Source organism: Cyprinus carpio, chromosome A21 (genome assembly GCF_018340385.1).
Source record: "Cyprinus carpio isolate SPL01 chromosome A21, ASM1834038v1, whole genome shotgun sequence".
NCBI classification, from domain to species: Eukaryota; Metazoa; Chordata; class Actinopteri; order Cypriniformes; family Cyprinidae; genus Cyprinus; species Cyprinus carpio.
The window spans coordinates 9,254,185-9,274,454 of NC_056592.1; the positions used below are offsets into that span (position 1 = coordinate 9,254,185).

General features: G+C 37.5%; 3 protein-coding genes across 21 annotated transcripts in view; 2 read left to right on the plus strand and 1 right to left on the minus strand.

Annotated features, from left to right (window-relative positions):
- Positions 1 to 993: 993 nt before the first annotated feature.
- On the minus strand, positions 994 to 7,319 carry LOC109062499 (WD repeat-containing protein 5-like). Of its 6 annotated transcripts, none has more exons than XM_042778869.1 (14): positions 7,102 to 7,319; positions 6,197 to 6,349; positions 5,893 to 6,001; positions 5,308 to 5,381; positions 5,128 to 5,217; positions 4,420 to 4,509; positions 4,253 to 4,336; positions 4,085 to 4,140; positions 3,909 to 3,955; positions 3,482 to 3,557; positions 3,303 to 3,336; positions 3,130 to 3,204; positions 2,924 to 3,011; positions 994 to 2,665 (listed from the first exon to the last, which is right to left on the minus strand). In XM_042778869.1, exons 2-14 carry the CDS (start codon positions 6,275 to 6,277, stop codon positions 2,565 to 2,567), a joined length of 1,005 nt encoding a protein of 334 aa, XP_042634803.1. In that variant the 5' UTR covers positions 6,278 to 6,349; positions 7,102 to 7,319; the 3' UTR covers positions 994 to 2,564. The 6 variants fall into 6 exon arrangements, with proteins under 6 accessions (XP_042634803.1, XP_042634804.1, XP_042634801.1 ...); XM_042778870.1 differs by having other exon boundaries at positions 6,197 to 6,327; positions 7,098 to 7,319; XM_042778867.1 differs by having other exon boundaries at positions 6,197 to 6,331; positions 7,098 to 7,319.
- A 625-nt stretch (positions 7,320 to 7,944) lies between these two features.
- LOC109062498 (bromodomain-containing protein 3-like) lies at positions 7,945 to 15,854 on the plus strand. 6 transcript variants are annotated; one of them, XM_042778859.1, is made up of 12 exons: positions 7,945 to 8,098; positions 9,768 to 10,145; positions 10,368 to 10,505; positions 10,619 to 10,754; positions 10,854 to 11,044; positions 11,150 to 11,521; positions 11,625 to 11,753; positions 11,848 to 12,054; positions 12,453 to 12,521; positions 13,640 to 13,857; positions 13,993 to 14,276; positions 14,548 to 15,854. In XM_042778859.1, the coding sequence occupies exons 2-12, from the start codon at positions 9,945 to 9,947 to the stop codon at positions 14,652 to 14,654; spliced, it is 2,052 nt and encodes a 683-aa protein (XP_042634793.1). In that variant the 5' UTR covers positions 7,945 to 8,098; positions 9,768 to 9,944; the 3' UTR covers positions 14,655 to 15,854. The 6 variants fall into 6 exon arrangements, with proteins under 6 accessions (XP_042634793.1, XP_042634796.1, XP_042634795.1 ...); XM_042778862.1 differs by having other exon boundaries at positions 11,848 to 12,039; XM_042778861.1 differs by having other exon boundaries at positions 11,153 to 11,521.
- A 1,896-nt stretch (positions 15,855 to 17,750) lies between these two features.
- Positions 17,751 to 20,270, plus strand: part of LOC109080113 (guanine nucleotide exchange factor VAV2-like) — a 156,731-nt gene continuing 154,211 nt past the window's right edge. For 2 of the 9 annotated variants that reach the window (XM_042778876.1, XM_042778880.1), the window contains exon 1: positions 17,752 to 18,948. In XM_042778876.1, the coding sequence (XP_042634810.1) occupies positions 18,745 to 18,948 (204 nt within the window). In that variant the 5' untranslated portion in view covers positions 17,752 to 18,744. Of the gene's footprint in view, positions 18,949 to 20,270 lie in introns of all 9 variants that reach the window. The other 7 variants (XM_042778872.1, XM_042778873.1, XM_042778877.1 and 4 more) reach the window with 5 other exon arrangements.

Sequence of the window (20,270 nt, forward strand, 5' to 3'; positions counted from 1 at the left end):
GAAATCTGAGATCCACAAGTGAGCGACGCCATCGTGGTGCCATCACAGAGAGGCTCAAAATCACTTTCCAGAACATTCTCATTCACCATTCAATTCAATTCAATTCAAGTTTATTTGTATAGCGCTTTTTACGATACAAATCATTACAAAGCAACTTTACAGAAAATTAAGTTTCTACAATATTTAGTAGTAGCTTATCAGTGGTGACTGTCAGTTCATGTGCATATGGTAGAAATGTTCAGAAAAATCAATAAAAAGACGTAAACAAACAGACGATTAACACTATTAACAGCAATTATGCAATCAAACTTATAGCAAAATGTGGTAGTTCTGTATGTTGTCTCAGGGTTAGCATCATCTGAGGTCCTCTGAGGGGCTGGCATCATCTCTTCTCAGGTGTTCTGGATCCAGACTGGAGCTTGTGTAAATCCCGTGGCAAAGCAGAGAAACAAAGATCCACAAGATCCTGGCTGGTGGAATGATCTTCCCACCCCTATCTGGAATGCAGAATCCCTGACAATTTTCAAACGACAGCTGAAAACTCATCTCTTCCGAAGCTACTTGATTTTATCATCATAAAGAAGAAAAAAAAGTCTTTCTCTTTATTTATTCCTTCTCTTTCTAGCTTGTACTTATTTGAACAATGTATAAAACTTATTACAAGCACTTCCTGTGTCAATTGTAAGTCGCTTTGGATAAAAGCGTCTGCAAAATGATAATGTAAATGTTAAACTTTTGATATATGGCAACCGCACTCATGAAAGCTCGCATAGTAGAGGTGTGTAGTGCAGTTTGCAATAACATTTTGTCTCCTTTTTTTTGACGAAAATAATAATAGGTTTTTGGCAAAGTTTTTATCTTTTTGAATACATTTTAGTCTCATCTTATTTCATCAACACTAGTGTCTAAGCATGGTTTTCAAACCTTCAGCACAGTAGATTTTTTTTTTTTACTTTATCGGTTGTGCAAATGCATGGATGACACTGTGCTGGATACAGGTAAAAAAAAATTTATTGAGTCATGTCCAAAGTGACTAAATGCAATACAGATAGAATTCCTCATGCGGCCCTTATCTTCACTGCAGTGCACCGGAAGTCCGGCCAAGAACAAAAGAACAGAGAGAGTCTAGAGGCAGAGGATGGGTTAATGCCAAACCATCATCCACGTCGAGCAGGAAAAATAAAACACTCAAAGTACTATGAACTACTCCAGACACAGTTAAAAACACAGAACAGAGGTAAACATATCAAAGAACAAAGAAGCTGCAAGTATGTACAAACTGTCAGATACAGAAAACATCTCAAGGCTCTAAATACATCCACACTGCTTTTGGTCACGAGATAAAGGTTATGGCATATTCACTTTGCAGCAACACTCCTCCTTGCATAAGTTGTGTAATTGAAACCACATAAAAATAATTATTAACTGAATGTGTTTTACCAGATTATGCAGGTAAGAATTGTTTTTGTATCTCAGATTGGTCATTTGTATTTTGTGTAATTGAAGTCTACTAGAAACCTTTCAACCCGATACTTTATCTGAAAGCTCTGACCAAACTGCTGCTCCATCCCCACATATTGTACAGTTTTATTTTTCATAAGCACCAAAACTGATATGAACATAGGTGTTACAGGTAGTTACAGCTGTAGGAATAAAGTGAACTTTTGGCATACATTATGTCTGCAACTGCTATAAGCTTTCATAACAAAAGAGAAAGTTTTATTGTTAGCACTGCCTAGACAATATTGAGCCACTGAAAGCCACTGAAAACCATAAACAATGTCTGACAACTAGCTTAGCAACTATAACACAATGAATCGTTTTAATTGCAGATTTAACAATTGCATTTTTGTGCTGTACAGAAATAAACATAAAAATAGTGGATGTTCAAAACACCCTTCTGCCAGACAACACATTTCATACATGGAGGTTTGATTTGACATTGGTTAGTCCAGGTAAGTCTTTGACGTGGTCACAGCTGAGAAGTTTGTGAAACCTCTTTTCGGCCAAATAATGGAGTGAAGCAAATTGCTCATATAAATGCCACAAATACAGGCAGAGAAATGTAAATGCAATACTCCAAACATTTGTTAAAATGGCCACTTAAAATGTGCCTAAGGCATTCTGCTGGCTTCAGGAAGTGTGCAAACCACTGATAGATAGATAGGGGTCATTCTACAAAACTTACAGAAGAAAAAAAAGAAGAAACAAAAAAAAACACAGGAACACTCTCTTTGTCCTAATAGGTCTGTGAAGTTCAAACAAGCTGCCTAGATTTACAGACTGGTTAAAAATTTAGCTGGATACATAAACTGATGAACGAGAGCTGGCGGCAAGGCAGAGAGAAAGTGACTGCTTTAGTGCATGTGAGCGGAGAGAGTGGTGTTGCATTAGGAGAGGGTATGTCGCTTTTACCAGTCCTCTTGCTGAGCCTTGATGTCAGTGTACATGGCCTAGCGGGATCTTTCAAATTAAAAACAAAAAAGCCCCCCCCAACACACACACAAAATGAATAGTACAAAATTAAAAAAAATATATATAATAAAGTAATATAAGCTTGATGCTTAGCAGTCGCTCTTCCAAAGTTTGATGGTTTTGTCGTTTTCTAGTGCTGCTGATGCAATGATGTTTTCTGTGGGGTGACATGCGGTTGAGATCACCACATCTACAATGAAAGAAATGGGATGAGATTATTTTCAAACAACATTAGAAGTGTGCACACACACGTATGTTGTGTGTGTGTATGTATATATATATAAATATAAATTAAACGGCAACAATCCACTATGACAAAAATAGAATAAATGAATGACAAAAACAGTATGACTGAAATAAATCTGTCACATGCTGGAACGATTAGTAGGAAGTCTTTAAACAGTAGGGCTTAAGCCTTTAGTTTTAAAATTCCAACTTCAGCTCCTACCTGTGTGCCCCTGTAGTTTCTGTACGATCTCCTTAGTCTGAAGGTTCCAAATATAAACCATGTTGTCCTCTGAGCCGGAGACAATCCACTAAAGAGAAAGCAAATCTTTAAAACCTTTCTACCAAAATGTGGAAATTTCAGTGAACACTTCTGTGAAAAAAAAAATGTGCTTAGCAGCTGATTAGTATAGTGTAGTTCCAGCATACCTTTCCACCAGTGACAGAGAAGTTCGCAAATATGCAGTACTTCTCATTTTTATGACCGGTATATGTTTTCAAACACTAAACAAGAAAAAAATTATATTGTTAAACACACATTAAGAATTATTGTTATCAATTAAAACAACACTCCATCTAAACAGAAAAAAACCAAATCTTACCTTTCCTTTGCTGTAGTCCCAAAGCTTCAAAGTGCTAAAACACAAATAAGGGAATGCAAGTGTCTTTTCAAAGGGCATGGATAAATATAAATTATTTCATTCCTAAAATTTTTTTTTTTTTTTTTTTTTTTAAAAGAGCAGCATAAAAGTCTCAGAATAATGAGAAGTCTGTGACTCACTTATCCAGAGTGGCAGCCAGTATGTATTTGCCATTGGGGGAGAACTTCACAAATGACACAGGTGGGTTGTCATCATCTAATGAATATTTGGATATATATATACACACATTATAATGCCTGTTTATTCTTTTAATCTCTTTATTCTTATTTTAGATGCCATACAGTTTCCATACATGTTTCAACTATTTATATATATATATATATATATATATATATATTATATATATATATATATATATATATATATATATATATATATATATATATATTTTATTTTTATTTTATTTTTATTTTTTTGGCTTAATGTTATAGATCTTGGCTTAATGTTATAGATAAGAACAAGTTTCACAAACACTTTAGAGGTACAAATTGTTGCTTCTGAACTGGTCTGAACAAGTGCTTTTGTGTAAAAGACTGGTCAACTTACCGATGAGTGTTTTAAGGCACTGGCCTGATGCTGTGTCCCAGATTCGGCTGTTTAAATGTCACAAATAAGCATGTATGGTTGTTAATTATGCATCTCTGACATATTTATCCACTCTCAAACAACAACAACAACAACAACAACAACAAAAAACAATCTCACAGCCAAAGTTCACTCACCAAAGTCCATCATAACTGCTGGACACAATCAATGAGCCATCTCTGTTGAAATGAACCTAAAACAAAACAATTTCAAAAAGGAAACGATCATTTAAAGTATATAATCCACTGTACACAGTTGTGAATATGATTATCTGATCATCATGGGTTAAGTATAAAAGCACTCACCGCAGAGACGGGGTCTGAGTGCGCTGGCAGCGTCTTGAGACACTTGCCCGTTTTAACATCCCAAATCCTCACACTCTCGTCAAACTGCCATGGAGATAATAATTAACATGTATGTTTGCCTGAATTACCAAAACAGTGAAATGACAAATGATTGTGAATGGGCTTACAGATCCAGATACGATGAGGTTGGACTGGGGGTTGAAGTTACAGCAAAATACATAGTTGCTGTGACCCTTCAGTGTCTTTAAACACTTCCCCTGGTGATATAAAGAAACAGAACAGGAAAAAGCCCAGAACATTATTAATTGTGGTTTTATATATATATATATAAAAATATAGGGGTGCACATTAGGTTTGGTCCTCACACTGCATATAGCGTGACCCATTAAATATAACTATAAAAAATGTATTAATTATTAGTTATAATTAGGGCTGTCAAATGATTAATCACATCCAAAATAAAAGTTTTGTTTACATAATATATGTGTGTATACTGTGAATATTTATTATGTATATATAAATACACACACATGCATGTATATATTTAAGAAGAATGTTATGTTTATATATTAAATATATTTATATATAATATAAAATATAAGAATATAAATATATAAATGTATATACATGTAAATATTTTCTAAATATATAATTTATGTGTGTGTATTTATATATACATAATAAATATACCCTGTACACATACATATATTATGTAAACAAAACTTTTATTTTGGATGTGATTAATCGTGATTAATCATTTGACAGCCCTAGTTATAATATTATTGCACCTATATAAATATACACACAGACACACATACATAAATGCATGTATTTGATATTCAGAAGTTAAGTTTTGGCTTGTGCTGTTGACTTACAGAGCTTACATCCCAAATTTTCAGTGTCTTGTCATCGGAAGCTGAGACCAGGAGGTTGGAGTCAGATGACCAGGCCACATCTGAGATGCCCTGCAGGTGAGAGAAAACCATGCCACATTAGACACCTCGCAAAGTAAAAGCAGCAAAACTATGAAATTATGGATCTTTTGGGAAACTCACAAGTTTGTGTCCAGATATCGTCTTTTCAAACTTGCCATCATATGCACCCCATATTTTGATCAGCTTATCAGCAGCTGGATGAAAGGGAAACCCACCCCCCCAAAAACTTACTTTTCTTTCACAACACAGCTGTTTATCTATATCAGAGTTTCCCAAAATGGGGTTTTTGAGTTCATGAAAAACTAGTGAATCGTAAAATGTTCAATTAAATTATATAAATAGGGGGGCCATCAAAATAAAATTGAAACTGCCATATGACAAGTGTGATTATCAAATTGCAAAAGGCATCTAAACAAACAAACATAGAGCAAATGTGATGTGCTCTATGTATTTGTGTTAATCATTTTTCAGATGTAAGTCAAATTAAGTCAAATTTAATTCCTGTGAGGTTTCATCAAAATAATCATACTTTCTGTTTTGAAGAATAAAGTCTTATGGGTTTGGAACAACATGAGGTGAATCAATGACAATGTCATTTTTTTCTCTTTAAAATCTTAAGAGAGATATTACGTTTTGGGAACCCCTGTTCTATAACACATAAATACTTTATATTAGTATTAGTGCTGTACTAGTACAAGTACTTACATGAGCTTGCAAGCCACTCCCCACTTGGACTGAATTTGACAGAAGAGACTGCTTTTGTATGGCCAGCCAATGTGAATTTCAAGGTATAGTTTGGCTTCACAGGTGCTGACTGAGATAGAGCAGAACTCACATCATTAATGACACATTAAAAAAAGAAATGACACTGTCACAGATCATATTAGGTACATTTCTGAAGTAAGGCTTCTGTACCATTTATACCACAAGTATATCCATTGCGCCATATAAAAATCATCCAAAACCAAGCAGAAAACAATTCCAAGCTGGGTTCCCAGTGATGTTTTACCTTGGTCTGGCTGGCGGAGGCAGCTGATGCCGGCTGTGTTTTGGTAGTCTCTGTGTCTGGTTTCTTCTCCTCAGTTGCCATGGCGACCAAGTTGGAGAGAAGGGGTTTACAGAAGCAAGTTCAATGTCAACCTGACTGTCCAAAAGAGAAGTACTGATGAGAGTTTGTATATTAGTCTTCTAATTCAGATGACACCAAAAGGATGGAGGAATTCAGTTAGATGTTTAGAAAGTCTGTAGGCTACGTGTTAACTGTCACAACATCTTTCCAATATAAATGCTAATATGCTAATACATTTCTGCCCTAGTTTATATTTTTAATTTACATTTTCAAATGTACTCATTTTCATATAATTTTTTTTACACAATAATATATTGAACAGAAATATATAATAGTATTTAATTAACTTTGTACTATATTAAATAAGCCACCAACGCATATAATTTGCTATTACTAGCATACACATAGAATAATCAGTTAAACTTACATAAAGATAATACTATAGTCTGATAAAACAGTGTTTCATCTGCACAACATTCATGACAAGACTAACGGCAATGTGAAACTGACTAAAAACATCCGGGTAAACATCAAAGCTCAAATCTAGATCTCGGGTCTGTGTTAAGAGGAAGATCTGTAAAAACACCATTACTGTTAGCTGCTAGGCTATCAACGAGACGCAGGGCCTCAGAGAAACGACAGATCACCTGCACCGCATTTATCCATGCAATTTACGCATCTTCATGTCTAACGTCATGGTTTACCGCGATCGTTTCGCTCATCTGTCCCATCCCTAATACAGTAAATAAAGTACAGGTTGGTGGATCTCTTTTCTCTGCACGCATGCCTCTCTCACTCTCTCCCCATACATTCAGACAACAAAAGCAGCTAGTAAACTCACACACCGGTGGCTGCTGAGGGGGTAATAAAAGCTGCTCTCGGGTTCTGGGATGAGTCCACTGCTGGATTTGGATACAGATTTGTTCATGAATCGCGCGACAGGTCGTTTTGATTGTGCGGGTAGCTAGTGATCGTGCTGAATACGATGGTGGATGAGCGCCTCTCTACCGCTGGCTTAGGCGGTAATGTGGCAGTAACACGTACTGCGCACGCGCAGATCTCAACGGCGGGCCAAGAGGGACATTTTTTGTGCACCGTTTGACAGTATCAGTTATTATAATGAGCTAGAGGCTTTTAGACGCTCTTTTTATTACTTGCAAGCAGATATTTTATTATTGTTCTAAACATGTAGCTATATCAAACTATAAACAACAAAGTAAATCAAAATATATCAATTTCCATAGTAAACAGAGACTTGTTTAAACAAATGAATAAATTAGGCTGAGATTATTGGACATAGCAATATTAAAGTTTTTTAAACTTTGGGGTGCATGTTACATAATTCAGATGAATGGTATGTATCAAAGTGCCAGTGTGCTCCATCATTTGACAGAAACCAATGGTCTCTTTGATCAACTTAGCTAACGATGCTTTTGGGAAATGCAGTCCAGATCTGTGGTATTTTAGTGATATTTACGAGTAAACTGCTGGGCAAAATAAAAAGTTTTTTTTAGATCTGGGGATTTCAAGCCGGGTGTCGAGGTAACTCCCAGGGGGTTACAAGCCAAGGGGTGCTAGGGGGGTTTGTGGACTTAAATAAATAACTTTAAAATGAATGGATGAATGAATTAAATAGATTTTAATATACAATTATTAAAATAAACAAAATAATAAAAAGGTCGGACTAGTAAAAGCAGCAGATGGTTTGGCGTTGGTCATAGCGCGCCACTGCGCATGCGCACAACACTCCGCGTACCTCATCTCTGTGCTGCTGCCCAGCCTCCAAACGAGCTACGAGCCACTGGGATTACCACACGCTAGCCCTTCTCCTGAAGCCCCTGAGTGAGTAGTTTATTACGGTTTTATTTAAACAGCGCGTTTTAGCATAGTAATACGGATTTCATGTCAGTATTTGAACGGAGTTCGCGTTCTATCAGTGAATCTCACGAGAAGCCGTTAGCGGGTGGCTAGTTGTTTTCAACAAAGCGACAGTACAACAAAGCCTCGCTGAAATAACTTGGTCAAATTAACTTGTTTACCAGCTAAGCCGTTGTATTCTTCTTTAGTTATTCATAATCTATATTTCTGCATATTATGTTTGGGTGTGAGTCAATAACAGGGTCTTGTGAAGGTGTTGAGGCGGTCAGTGTGGATGCTAACTTGGCTAGCCAGCTGCAGCTGCGCGCCATCTTTACGTGAGTGACTGGCTGTGCTAAAGCTAATCAGCTGCTCAGTTCAGCGCGCCCGCGCTATTTCCCTCCAACACACGCACAAATACAACAGGAAGCTATTTATTTCGTGAATATGCTACCTTATGGCTATAATTGTGGTCGGAGGCTGGATGAATATAAAGGCTGTGATGGAAACAGTTCAGGTTGATTAATTGCTTTCATAGTCGTGGCATGTGTGCAGCAGTTAGAGGAGAATAAATCTTGTGTTGGATATAGCCGTCTGGGTTTTCATACTCTTTCTGTTAATAAATAAAATTTTTTTAAGTAATTGTTTTAAAAAGAGGTAATTTTATGTGGAAATATGAAGTGGATGTAGTCCGGCGCGGCAGTGTGATTGTTTACGCGGTAATGCTGCGACTGATGCTGTCGTTTCAAACAGCTACACACATGCGCGCTCATTAAGATTAGCCGATGAAAATGAGTACTTAAATATGTAGTTAACACCATTCTGTCATCATTTATTCATACCGAAGGTGTTCTAAACCTGTATGACTTTTTTCTTCTTCTCAGGAAATGAATGAGTCACCATTACTTTTATTGCATTTTTTTTTATCCATATAATAAAAGTGAATGGTCACTAAGACTGTCATTCTTTTGTATTCTTCAAATGAAAGTAAGTCACGCAAGTTTGGAACAACAAGAAGATTAAATCACGACAGAAGTAAATGCTTACAGGGAAGGATTTGAAAATAGGGTGTTATTTGACATGTCAACAACAGAAACCACCCTAGTTTCCAGCTCAGAATGTAAGTCGTTATTACCTGTGAGCTAATGTATTAATAGCTCAGTTTTTACACATACATGGGATTCTTTACAAATTGAGACAGGTTTTTTTTTTTTTTTTTTTTTTTTTTTTAAGATTCATTCTGTTTTTTCTTTTTTAGCAAAATATCATAAGTTGATCCTCAGGTGAAAGGACAGACTTTTATTTGTTTATTTTGCTGTTTTTTTAATCTATTATACAGGGTGTTGTAGAATATGGCATCTGTGCGTGGCATAGCTGTCTCTCTGTTCAACTGAAAGCTCGACTGGGTAGACTATGTATTTGCACAAAGATTGGCTTCAGAAACATGGAACTGTTCATTTTGATAGTCCCTACTTTTTTTTTCATTTTTTCCCTTTTCTGATAAAATGTATGTAAACGTGGAATTAAAGATATGTTGTGGCTTTCACTTCATTGTTCCTTAAAGTAATTTTTCTTGAATGCAGTTGCAGTATTGTTTGTTTTCACTTTAAACAGCATAATGCTTTATTACTTATTTCATGTTTCTTGTTTTTAGAGGTCAAAGGTCGGGTCCTGCAGTGGGATGTGGTCCCTCTCGGATAACTGAAGAGCTTAAAGAGAGAAAAACCAAAAAGCATAAAGAGAAAGCACATTGAAAATCAAAAATAAGTCTGCCTTTGCAGAATAATAAAGACCCTTTCCCCATTAAGCTGTTTTCCCCCTTTTTGCCAAAATGTCAACGGTCACTTCAGCAAACCCAGAAGCTCCTGCAGTCATCAACCCTCCTCCCCCTGAGGTGACCAACCCTACCAAACCTGGCCGCAAGACTAACCAGCTGCAGTACATGCAAAATGTAGTTGTCAAGACATTGTGGAGGCACCAGTTTGCATGGCCTTTCTACCAGCCTGTTGATGCCATTAAACTTGGTCTTCCGGTGAGTGGATGTGATAGATAAGGATCAGTGTCATGAATGAAGGTGGCTATCGTACTATCCATCCTTTCGAATAATTACAAACCTAGGTTCTGTTAATTGAGTTTTCCTTTGAGAATGACATCTTGCCCCTTAGTTGATCCTGTTTGGTTTGATATTAAAATGTGTTATTGAAGCTTTGGTTTGTTTGAAAGACTTACTCCTTTTTTATGTGTGTGTGTCCAGGACTATCACACGATCATTAAGAATCCAATGGACATGGGCACCATCAAGAAAAGACTGGAGAATGTGTATTACTGGAGTGCAAGCGAGTGTATGCAGGACTTCAACACAATGTTCACAAACTGTTATATTTACAACAAGGTATGTCTTGGTTCAATCTGGTTTAAAACTCAATGTGTTTACACTATACATGTTTTGAGGAGAGGCTGCTTTGACAAATGCAATCCTTTTTTATTCCTTGTTGGTTTTCTCAGCCAACAGATGACATTGTGTTAATGGCACAAGCATTAGAGAAGATCTTCCTTCAGAAGGTGGCCCTGATGCCTCAGGAGGAGGTTGAGCTTCTTCCTCCTGCCCCGAAGGGCAAAGGGCGCAAACCAGCAGGGCCTGGTAAAATTTAAAGAGTCTGCATGACGTATTGATCATAACATTCTGCGTTAACGCATTAGCAGAAAACTAATCATTATTTTTCTAATCATATAAATGCAGGTCAGCAGGATGGGGCAGTCTCTTCTGGCTCGCCCACTTCTGTTTTCCCTGGTGCCACCTCACCGAGTTCACAGACAGCAGTCGTATCTCCAGCTCCAGTGCCCACCATCACCCCTAGCTTACCAGCTGTGCAGAACACAACCACTCCCGCCATGATACCCGGCATGCCTCCGTCGCAACCCAATCTCAAAGTAAGTTGCCGGACCTCTCAGAATATCCCTTAATATAAATACACTGACATTGCCTCACCATTGGCTTTGTGTCTCCCCGTGTGTGTGATTTGTATTGTTTCCTAGAAGAAGGGGGTAAAGAGGAAAGCAGACACAACCACCCCTACTACCTCTGCCATCACCGCCAGCAGAAGCCAGTCGCCCACCCCTCTTTCAGAAGGCAAACAGGGCAAAGTGGCATCCAGGCGAGAGAGCACCGGTCGCCCCATCAAACCCCCTAAAAAGGATTTTGAGGATGATGAACTAGGCGTATATGGAAGCAAAAAGGGCAGGCTTTCAGAGCAGCTCAAGTACTGCGATGTCATCCTTAAAGAAATGCTTTCAAAAAAGCATGCAGCATACGCCTGGCCTTTTTACAAGCCTGTTGACGCAGAGGCTCTCGAGCTACATGACTACCATGAAATAATCAAACACCCCATGGACTTGAGCACAGTGAAAGTATGTTGAATTTGCACTCAGTTATAATGTCCTGATTTTGTTTTGTCACAAGGAATTGTGGTTCAGCTAGTTTTTGAATAAATTTTTTTTTATTTGCTTGCAGAAAAAAATTGACAGTCGAGAGTACCAAGATGCACAGAGTTTTGCTTCAGATGTCAGATTAATGTTCTCAAATTGTTACAAGTACAACCCACCTGATCATGAGGTGGTTGCTATGGCCAGAAAGCTGCAGGTCTGTTCCTCCCCATTCTTTTGGCAATATTTCCTATTAATTTCTTTATTTAAAAGATGGAGTTGTTTAATGACATTGTCTTTTTATCTCTCAGGATGTGTTTGAAATGCGTTTTGCAAAGATGCCTGATGAGCCAGTGGAGGTGGCTGGGGCAGGCGGTGTAGGCGGGGCCGGTGTGGTCAGTAAGAGTACTGTCAGCAGTGAGAGCAGTGGCGACTCCTCCACCTCTGACAGCTCCGACTCCGAGGAGGAGAGGGCCACCCGGCTCGCCGAGCTGCAGGAACAGGTGGGTGCGGAACAGGTGGGTTTCAAAACAAGGACCAAGTACCCTTAACCTCTCCAGGCTCAGAGATGTTCTCACAGGCCTCCTGATATGTGTCAGCCCTTCTGATTCTCCTTTTCACTCCATACCCACATGACTGTTTCAATCAATGTTTATGCTCTGAAGGACCTGGAGGGTCTTCCGCTTAAAATAACCCCTCCTCTCTTTCACAGCAAGCACCTCTGTTTTCATTTTGGTTTTTGTGTACTTGTACGTAGAGCTGCGTTTTAGCCCTCTACCGCAACTAGCTGCATATCTTGCTTTGCATTAAATCCTAGAATGCCTAAATGTAGATCTAGTAGCAATTTTTGTGGCTTTGTTTCTGTCTAATTGGAGTTCTATATCATACTTTCTTTCCTTGCCATTTTCTTTACCAGTGTATCTCTTTGGAGCACCCCATTGGTAGCAGACAGGGGATAAAAAACGGGTGCACCAAGAATAATCAGGTGATTTTACTTTTCATTTCCCTGTCCCTGCCTATGAACACTGTGTAATAACTGTACAGTTGCTTTTATTATTTGTATTAGATAGTCAAGTGTATGGTATGGATAGTGAGATCAGCGGTAGAGGGTTAAAAGCAGCAGAAAAATATTTACTTTGTTGGGTGGTGTTGGGAAACCAACCATGTGTGTTTAGGATGGAAGTGCTGAAAGTTTTGGGAATTAAGATATAATAGGGTGGGTCTATGCTTGTGGAGCGTGTATGTGAACTTTTTGTTCATGTTGGCTTGCTTTGCATTTAGGCAAACTTGCTAGTTCCAGAAAACTGTAAGAAGCTCTAACTGCCCTTAATCTACATTTATAACTTAAATGTGACCTGTATTTATAAGGAGTGTTTTCATAAGACACGGTCTGGAGGTATTCTTTAATGTTTACCATGGCTTTGTGCTTAATAGGGTGTAACGGTCTGGTGTTGTCAAATTATAAACTTTACTTTAACTCTGTAAACACCAATAACAACTCAACTTAACATAACTGTTATCGCCAATATCAATTTAATTGGTCGTGATTGTTTTTCAATGAGTCATATTTAGTAAACAGTAGAGACATTGCTAGACACAAGGTTTTTTTTTTTTTTTTAAATGCAACTTTAAAAAACTTTTTACTTCTAGATGTAAAGGGCAGACTTGCTTCTAAAACCATGTCCTTTTCTTGATGTTTCTTTCAGTCGGTTTCATTTTGACATACACTCCATTCATGGAATCACAGATAACACCAGGCATTAAGATTTTTGGTGTTCCTGTGTTGTTAAAAATAATTTGGGAAGATACTATTTGATTTATAATTATAATACTTATTATTATTATTATTATTACTATTATTGTTACTATTGTTACACTGTTATAATTATTATACTATTATAAGTAGTACTTTATAGCAGTAATGGCAGTTGCTTTGCATGTTCTGTTCTACAGTTGAATAAATTTTTTCCTTGGCACTGGAAAACCAAAATGAATGAAGTCTTTAGTTTTCTTTGATAACCAAATGTAAATGTCATGTACAATAAGTGATACTTTGGCTGACTTTGAGCAGATCACTAACACCCCCTTCTTGGCTCTCCCCAGCTGAAAGCCGTCCACGAACAGTTAGCTGCTCTTTCTCAGGCCCCTGTAAGTAAACCAAAGAAAAATAAAGAGAAGAAAGAAAAAGACAAGAAAAAGAAAGAGAACAAGCACAACAAATCCAAGCCAGAGGAGAAAGGCAAGCCGGGACAGCCACCGAAACCAGCCCAGCAGAAAAAGGGTCCTGCCAGAAAGGCTAACAGCACTGTTCCAGGCAACAGGTTTGAATTTTTTTTTTTCTTCATTATAGAATTTTTTTTTTTTTAAACGCTGTTCTGGATTTGTTTTATGGGTTGAGTCTAAAACAATCAATTAAGGTCTAAAGGGTTTCTGCTGTATGGATGGAACCTTCACAGGCAACCAAAGAAGGGTGGCAGAGGGCCAGGCTACGAGTCTGACGAGGAGATGTGTCTCCCCATGACGTATGATGAGAAACGGCAACTCAGCCTCGACATCAACCGGCTTCCTGGAGAGAAGTTGGGCAGGGTGGTCCACATCATTCAGTCCAGAGAGCCTTCACTGAGGGATTCCAACCCTGACGAAATCGAAATAGATTTTGAGACGCTCAAACCTTCCACTTTGCGTGAGCTGGAGCGATACGTCAAGTCCTGTTTACAGAAGAAACAGAGGAAACCTCCACGTAAGTGCACACTCTTGGCCTACACACATAGCTAAATGCCAGATTGCACTGCTGTCACTATATAGGTCATCCAAATATGGTAACTTTCTGACTTAATGTTTTGAATTGTTTTCTTCTATTTGAAACTGATGATGTTGATTAGCATCGCTAAATTTATTGGTTATCAACTTGCATTTTGCTTGTTTCACAAATGTTTCCTGTTTTTGTTTTGATATACAAATACGGACTTGGTTCAGTTCTAAAACCGCTGTGTCTTTCTGTTTGGTCTCAGAGAAAGGAGGCTCAGGCCCCTCTCGGCTCAGCGGCAGCAGCAGTTCCTCAGGCTCGGGCAGCAGCAGCTCCAGTGGCTCCACTTCAGATAGCAGTGACTCTGACTGAACACTTTTTATTTCCTTTTTTTTTTTTAACATTGTATGCAGTCAAGGTTGTTTCCCCTCTGAGACTTTTTATACAAAAGAGAAAGAAAAGAGACAATAAAAATGCATCATGTCAGAACTTTTTTTTTTTCTTTTGGAAATGTCATGAAGAAAATTACAGCTAAAAAAGCAAACTAATAAATTGCTTTTTATTTCCACTGACTCTGAAAGGGATGTCCAAACATAAAACTGCAAGGAGAGGAAGTCTTGAAGCATATTTTATAGTTCAAATTCTCTTCCCCGGCATCCTGGTAATGTTGTACGTTACCATTGCAAACTTAAGCCATCCCATCTCAATAGAGAGAGCAGGAAAACGGAAAGCTCACACTCTCCTGATTTGACTTCTTTACCGGTCTGTGTTGTATTTATTGTATTTTTAATTTTTTTTTTTTTTTTTTTTTTTTTTTGAATATTGTTTTTGCTGTGGCCTCATATTTTCCCCGCTGTGCCATTGATTTATTATTCCTTCTTTCTTTTAATGTCCTCTCAAACTGAAAAGTGTGTCTATGAAAATCATGCCTTTCCAAATAATATCACAACACTTTTAGGTAGTCTGGGGAACAAATGGCTTTAATTAGGCACAACTCTAAAACTCTAAATATGATTTGGACATTATTATAGCTGTAGAACAATTTTAAAACAGAATCCTATACTCTCCAGGTAATAAATGTATGGTTTAGGAAAATATTTTGATGGGAATCAAGTAGAGTTGTTTTTTTTTTTTTTTTTTTTTTTTTTTTTTTTTTTTTTTTTTTTTTTTTTTAACAGATGCTTTACGATGATGTGGACATGTAAATCAGTAAGCTGGAACACATGCGGACTTCCTGTCTTATTTAACGCCTTGGTCAGCAATAAATATACAGATTTCCAAGTAGTCACACCTATGACTGACATTTGTACATCAGATAACTTTAGATAAGGCTTGAAGTGTTGGTGACGTGGATACTGACACCTGGAATCAGTAAATGTCATTTGTCTTGATCTTTACGGCCATGTTGTGATAATGCTAATTACGCGTTTCTTAATGTTTATTTCAAGTGTTTTGACAATGATAGTTAATCACGCAGTCTTCCTCTTCTCTCTCTCTTGCAAAATTGATTCATGAATGTAAGTCTTCAATAGATCTTATGAATAGTACACAATTCCAATCAGTTGGGTTTCAAACAAGTTGTTTTCCCTTACAAAGTTTCCCACCATTCCTCTGTGGATTGCTTTACTATCTGGTATCTGTTAGAATAAATCCAAAATATCAAATAAAATTTATCAATATTTAAAAATCAACCCACATTTCTTTATACACCCACATAAATTAATTTTCAAAAACTGTCATTTTTTAAGAAAAAAAAATTGTAAGTTGTAAAGGGAACTCATATTTGTTTTATTTTCCAGTACTTTTGGTTTATGGATGGGTGTTTTGAAGACTTCTAGGACTTAATCGCAGGATCATTTAATTTTGTAAAAATTTTGACAAAGCTAAAATTCGTGAGGGACATGTATATTTCAGACTAATTAAACACTAATAGACATAGTCAAAACAATTATTTTAAGATGAATCATGCTATTAATGATTTTATTGTTGTCTGTCTTTGGGTGCACACGACTGCAAAACTTCCCTAAGTCATTTCTGAGTGTCTGATACAAATATTGATCAAGTCCTATCTGGATTCTAAAAATGGTTTCTTTTAGAGACAGACTTAGAAGCAAAAATATATATGACTATATAGATATATAAATATACAACTTAATTTCATTTTAGGCCCTGATTTGAAAAGAAAGTTCCATTTATATTTAAAACAAAGTTTACTTTTTATCTTTGACATGCATGCTGATTTATTGTATTTTTCTTAAAAAAAAAATTTGAGCTATTTATAGTTGTAAATGTCAGTCATGGAAACAACAAAATCCAGAATACATTGCAGTAGGTTTTAGGCTTAAACAGGCCGGAGGGTTGAAGGCAGTGGTAGAGAGGCTAACATTTGTTGTACTTGCCTACCTGGAATGTCTTGTACACGGGGTACTTTTTTCTTTCATAAAATAAATGACAAAATGCCTTTTATTTTGTGTTTACTTTCAATTTTTGCTCATTTGGTTTACGTGGACATGCCTTGTTTTGCAGTTTTGTCAGTATCTTACCATAAAAACTTATTTTAATTATTCATAGTTCATCATTTGATTAGTTCTAAAGTAGAACAGAACAATATAAAACTACATGGATATTCTGATATTTGGTTATACTATTCGAATTTTTTTCTATGACAGAAGTGTCATCATGCGACCACTGAACTACCACCTCTGACCACTAGATGATAGCAGTGTCTCATTTCTGCAGGAGTTGGTTATGTCTGGTATGTTTACTACTTTCACTGTAATGTTACATTTTTTTATAACAGTAGTTTTATAATAATCCTCCAAAAAGAACTACAGTGTTAGAGTCCTCTGTCCTTGGGTGTTGTATAACCCCAAATGGATGTCCTGTAAGTAGGTTTCACCAGCTCATGATAAATACTAGGGAGTAACAGAAGTGATACTGGCCCAATCATTTATTTAGTTACACATGTATACTGTACATCCTTAGGGTTTATAGTCACTTTCTGAGGAGAGAACATGTGCCCTTGTTGCTGCAGTGTTTAGAACATGGCATCCACTAACACAATACTGCAGAGACCAAGATGGATCAATGCTTTGAGTCCTGTGACAGCTACTCAAATGTGCCTCAAAAAGCCATCTTTCATCCTGAATGTGCTTTAACCAGTTTTTATATTGGTCCCAGGGCAAAATAGTCACACTACAGCAAGTTTCCATCATGACAAGCAGAACATACAAGTGAGACTTTTATTATGTTGCTATGTTTTATGAATAAAAAGTGGAAATGTATTTGAATTGCACATGTGCTGTATAGATAAGACTACATTACATGATTGAAGTATCCCAGGAATCTTATCAAACATATCCACAAAAGTAGTAGGATTGCATAGTAATGTTTGATAATGATCAGCTGAATGTACATTTTCTTCACACGTTCGTATTTATTGTGATGTCTGCAGAATGTCCTAAATAGTGATAAAAAAGGGTCGTCATTTTAGTGAGACCGACCCTCTCCTCCTCCTCACACGTGGACGAGCGCGACCGGAACCCAGATGCGATCGCGCGCGCGTTCACGCCTGCTGCTCGCCTGCACTCACGGCTCACGCGAGCGGAGAAATCAAAACACTCCAACCATCTCTACACTGAGAGATGAACTGAGAAACAACCGTGAAACCACCGCAGCTCAACGGACGACTGTCCAGCACCAAAACCTCGCGGCGTTTCTCTTTCTGTGGAAGCGAAAGGAGCGGGACGAACAACAGTTTTCAAGTTAAATACGCCAGAGTTTGTGCGTTTTCGCTGTACGCTGTGATATTTCCCACAAGGAGTTTTAAAAACAAGTTTGGACCGGATTCTGTTTGGAGTTGGACGTTATTTATTTCACATCCCGCCTGGTGCGCGAGCGCTTGTGAGGCGCAATCTACTGAAGACTACAAAACATGGATTTATTCATTATTTTAACGGTAAAACTTTGATAAACCACCCGAAATCTTGCGTAATAGCTGCTTTGCAGTCTTGTCAAGCATTTATTGTATAGGAAAATATCTATTGTAGTCCGGAGAGACACTTTTTTTTTCTTTGTGGCTGTGACAGGACGCGTTTACAGAGCCAAGTATGTCAGTCCACGATGAAGAAGAGAAAACTCGTCTGATTCTCTGAGGGGAAAACACATCTAAATAATATTTTAACATCTTATTGTGCATTATTTCTTCGAGTTCTTCTTTAATTTATCTTAATAATTGGATTATATCGTTACACAAAGTCCTGTATAGCTACATAAAAAAAAGTTGTTAGGCGTATATCATTGCTAAGAGCATTCTCACGCAATTGACCTTAGGCTTTTTAGTGCCCTTTGGACCGCACAGGAACTGGGAAAATTTCACGTCAGCTTTATCTTGGTACGTGCGCCAGGCTGCCAGATAAATAGTTTTTTATTTTTGCCAATATTCTGCATTGTTCCTGTCAATATGGAGGAGTGGAGACAGTGCGGTCGCTGGTTGATAGACTGTAAGGTTTTGCCCCCCAACCATCGGGTCGTTTGGCCCTCAGCGGTGGTGTTCGACCTGGCCCAGGCGCTCAGAGATGGGGTGCTCCTGTGCCAGATGCTGCACAATCTGTCTCCTGGATCCGTGGACCTAAAACAGATCAACTTCAGGCCTCAGATGTCACAGGTAAGTTAATGTTACTGTGTTTTAATGGCTGTATTTTAATGCTTGTCTCATATGCAGGAATGATCGATGATAGTATTGACAGCCGGAGAATGTGCATTGTTCCCACAGGTTGACACTCAGATTCATTTCAACAGGGGTCGTTGTCGAGCATTAATGGATGCGCAATTACAAATAGAATTGCCATAATCGATTAATCGAAAATATTATCTGAACTAAGCCTTTTGATGTTTTATAGTGCCATTCACATTGTTTAAGATGTTGAAATCCTATCCTGGAACGTTTAAGTATAATTTTAGGGTCTCACAAACTGCAAGCAGTTGAATGCAAAGAACACAGGTGTCTTTTAAACTTTCCATAGGTAATAGCACATACGTATTTATAGCTGAACATCCTTTTGTATCACTGTGCATACTGCATAGAGTATGTATAAGCCTAATCATTTGAAAGGAAGTATCTGAGGCTGTGCAGGGTTTAAAGGTGAATGTTAAGGAAGAGCAGAGGCTCTTATCTCTGTAAACATAAACCAGGAAAAGCAGCAAGTTCTTCGTGGGTTTCAGGAATGTGGTTCTCAGCCAGTGCTTTTGAGAAGGAATGTGTGGCAAAGGCAGTTCCTACCCGTAAATATGACGTGGCTGAGAAGCATGATGTAGCCATTTGTAAGTGTTGAATGTTTTGAGAGGTTTTAAACACAAGTCCCACTGTCTCCCCCACCCCTTCAGCATGTCTTGTCAGTGTTGAATTGGGTTTCTGTCCAGAAATAATAATTATTATAATTTTTAATATAAAATATTAAATATTACTATAGCAATATTCTCAAACTCATTTTAATAGACTCAAACTAAGAGATGAGTTTGCATGGAGTCGCTCTGAGACACTAAAAAAACACCAGTTTTTAAAAAGTTGAGCTTTTATGTGCAAGATGCTTTAAAAAACACAAGACTTAAGTGCAATAGACAAATACATCCATCTAGCATGTTTACATAGAAAAACAATGTGAAAAGTAGTGCAGTGAAGTGTAAAAATTCATTCTGTGTGAAAAGCTCCTATGCCAAATAACAATTTTGGTTTCATTTTGGTTATTTGTGCAGCCCGGGGAATGTTTAAAATGGTGATTTAAATCGTGATCGGTTACAAGACTCCTATACACTCATCCCTTATAGAGTCATATCAGTTTTGACCTAAAATCTTTGTTGATTTTAGAAGGTGATGCACACAACCCCTTTACAAATGCAAATCTATCTTTTCACAGCAAACCTGGATCAGAAATATGCTCAGCAAAAACAAAGAGTTTTATGGCCTTCTTTCACTGACCATGGGGTGAT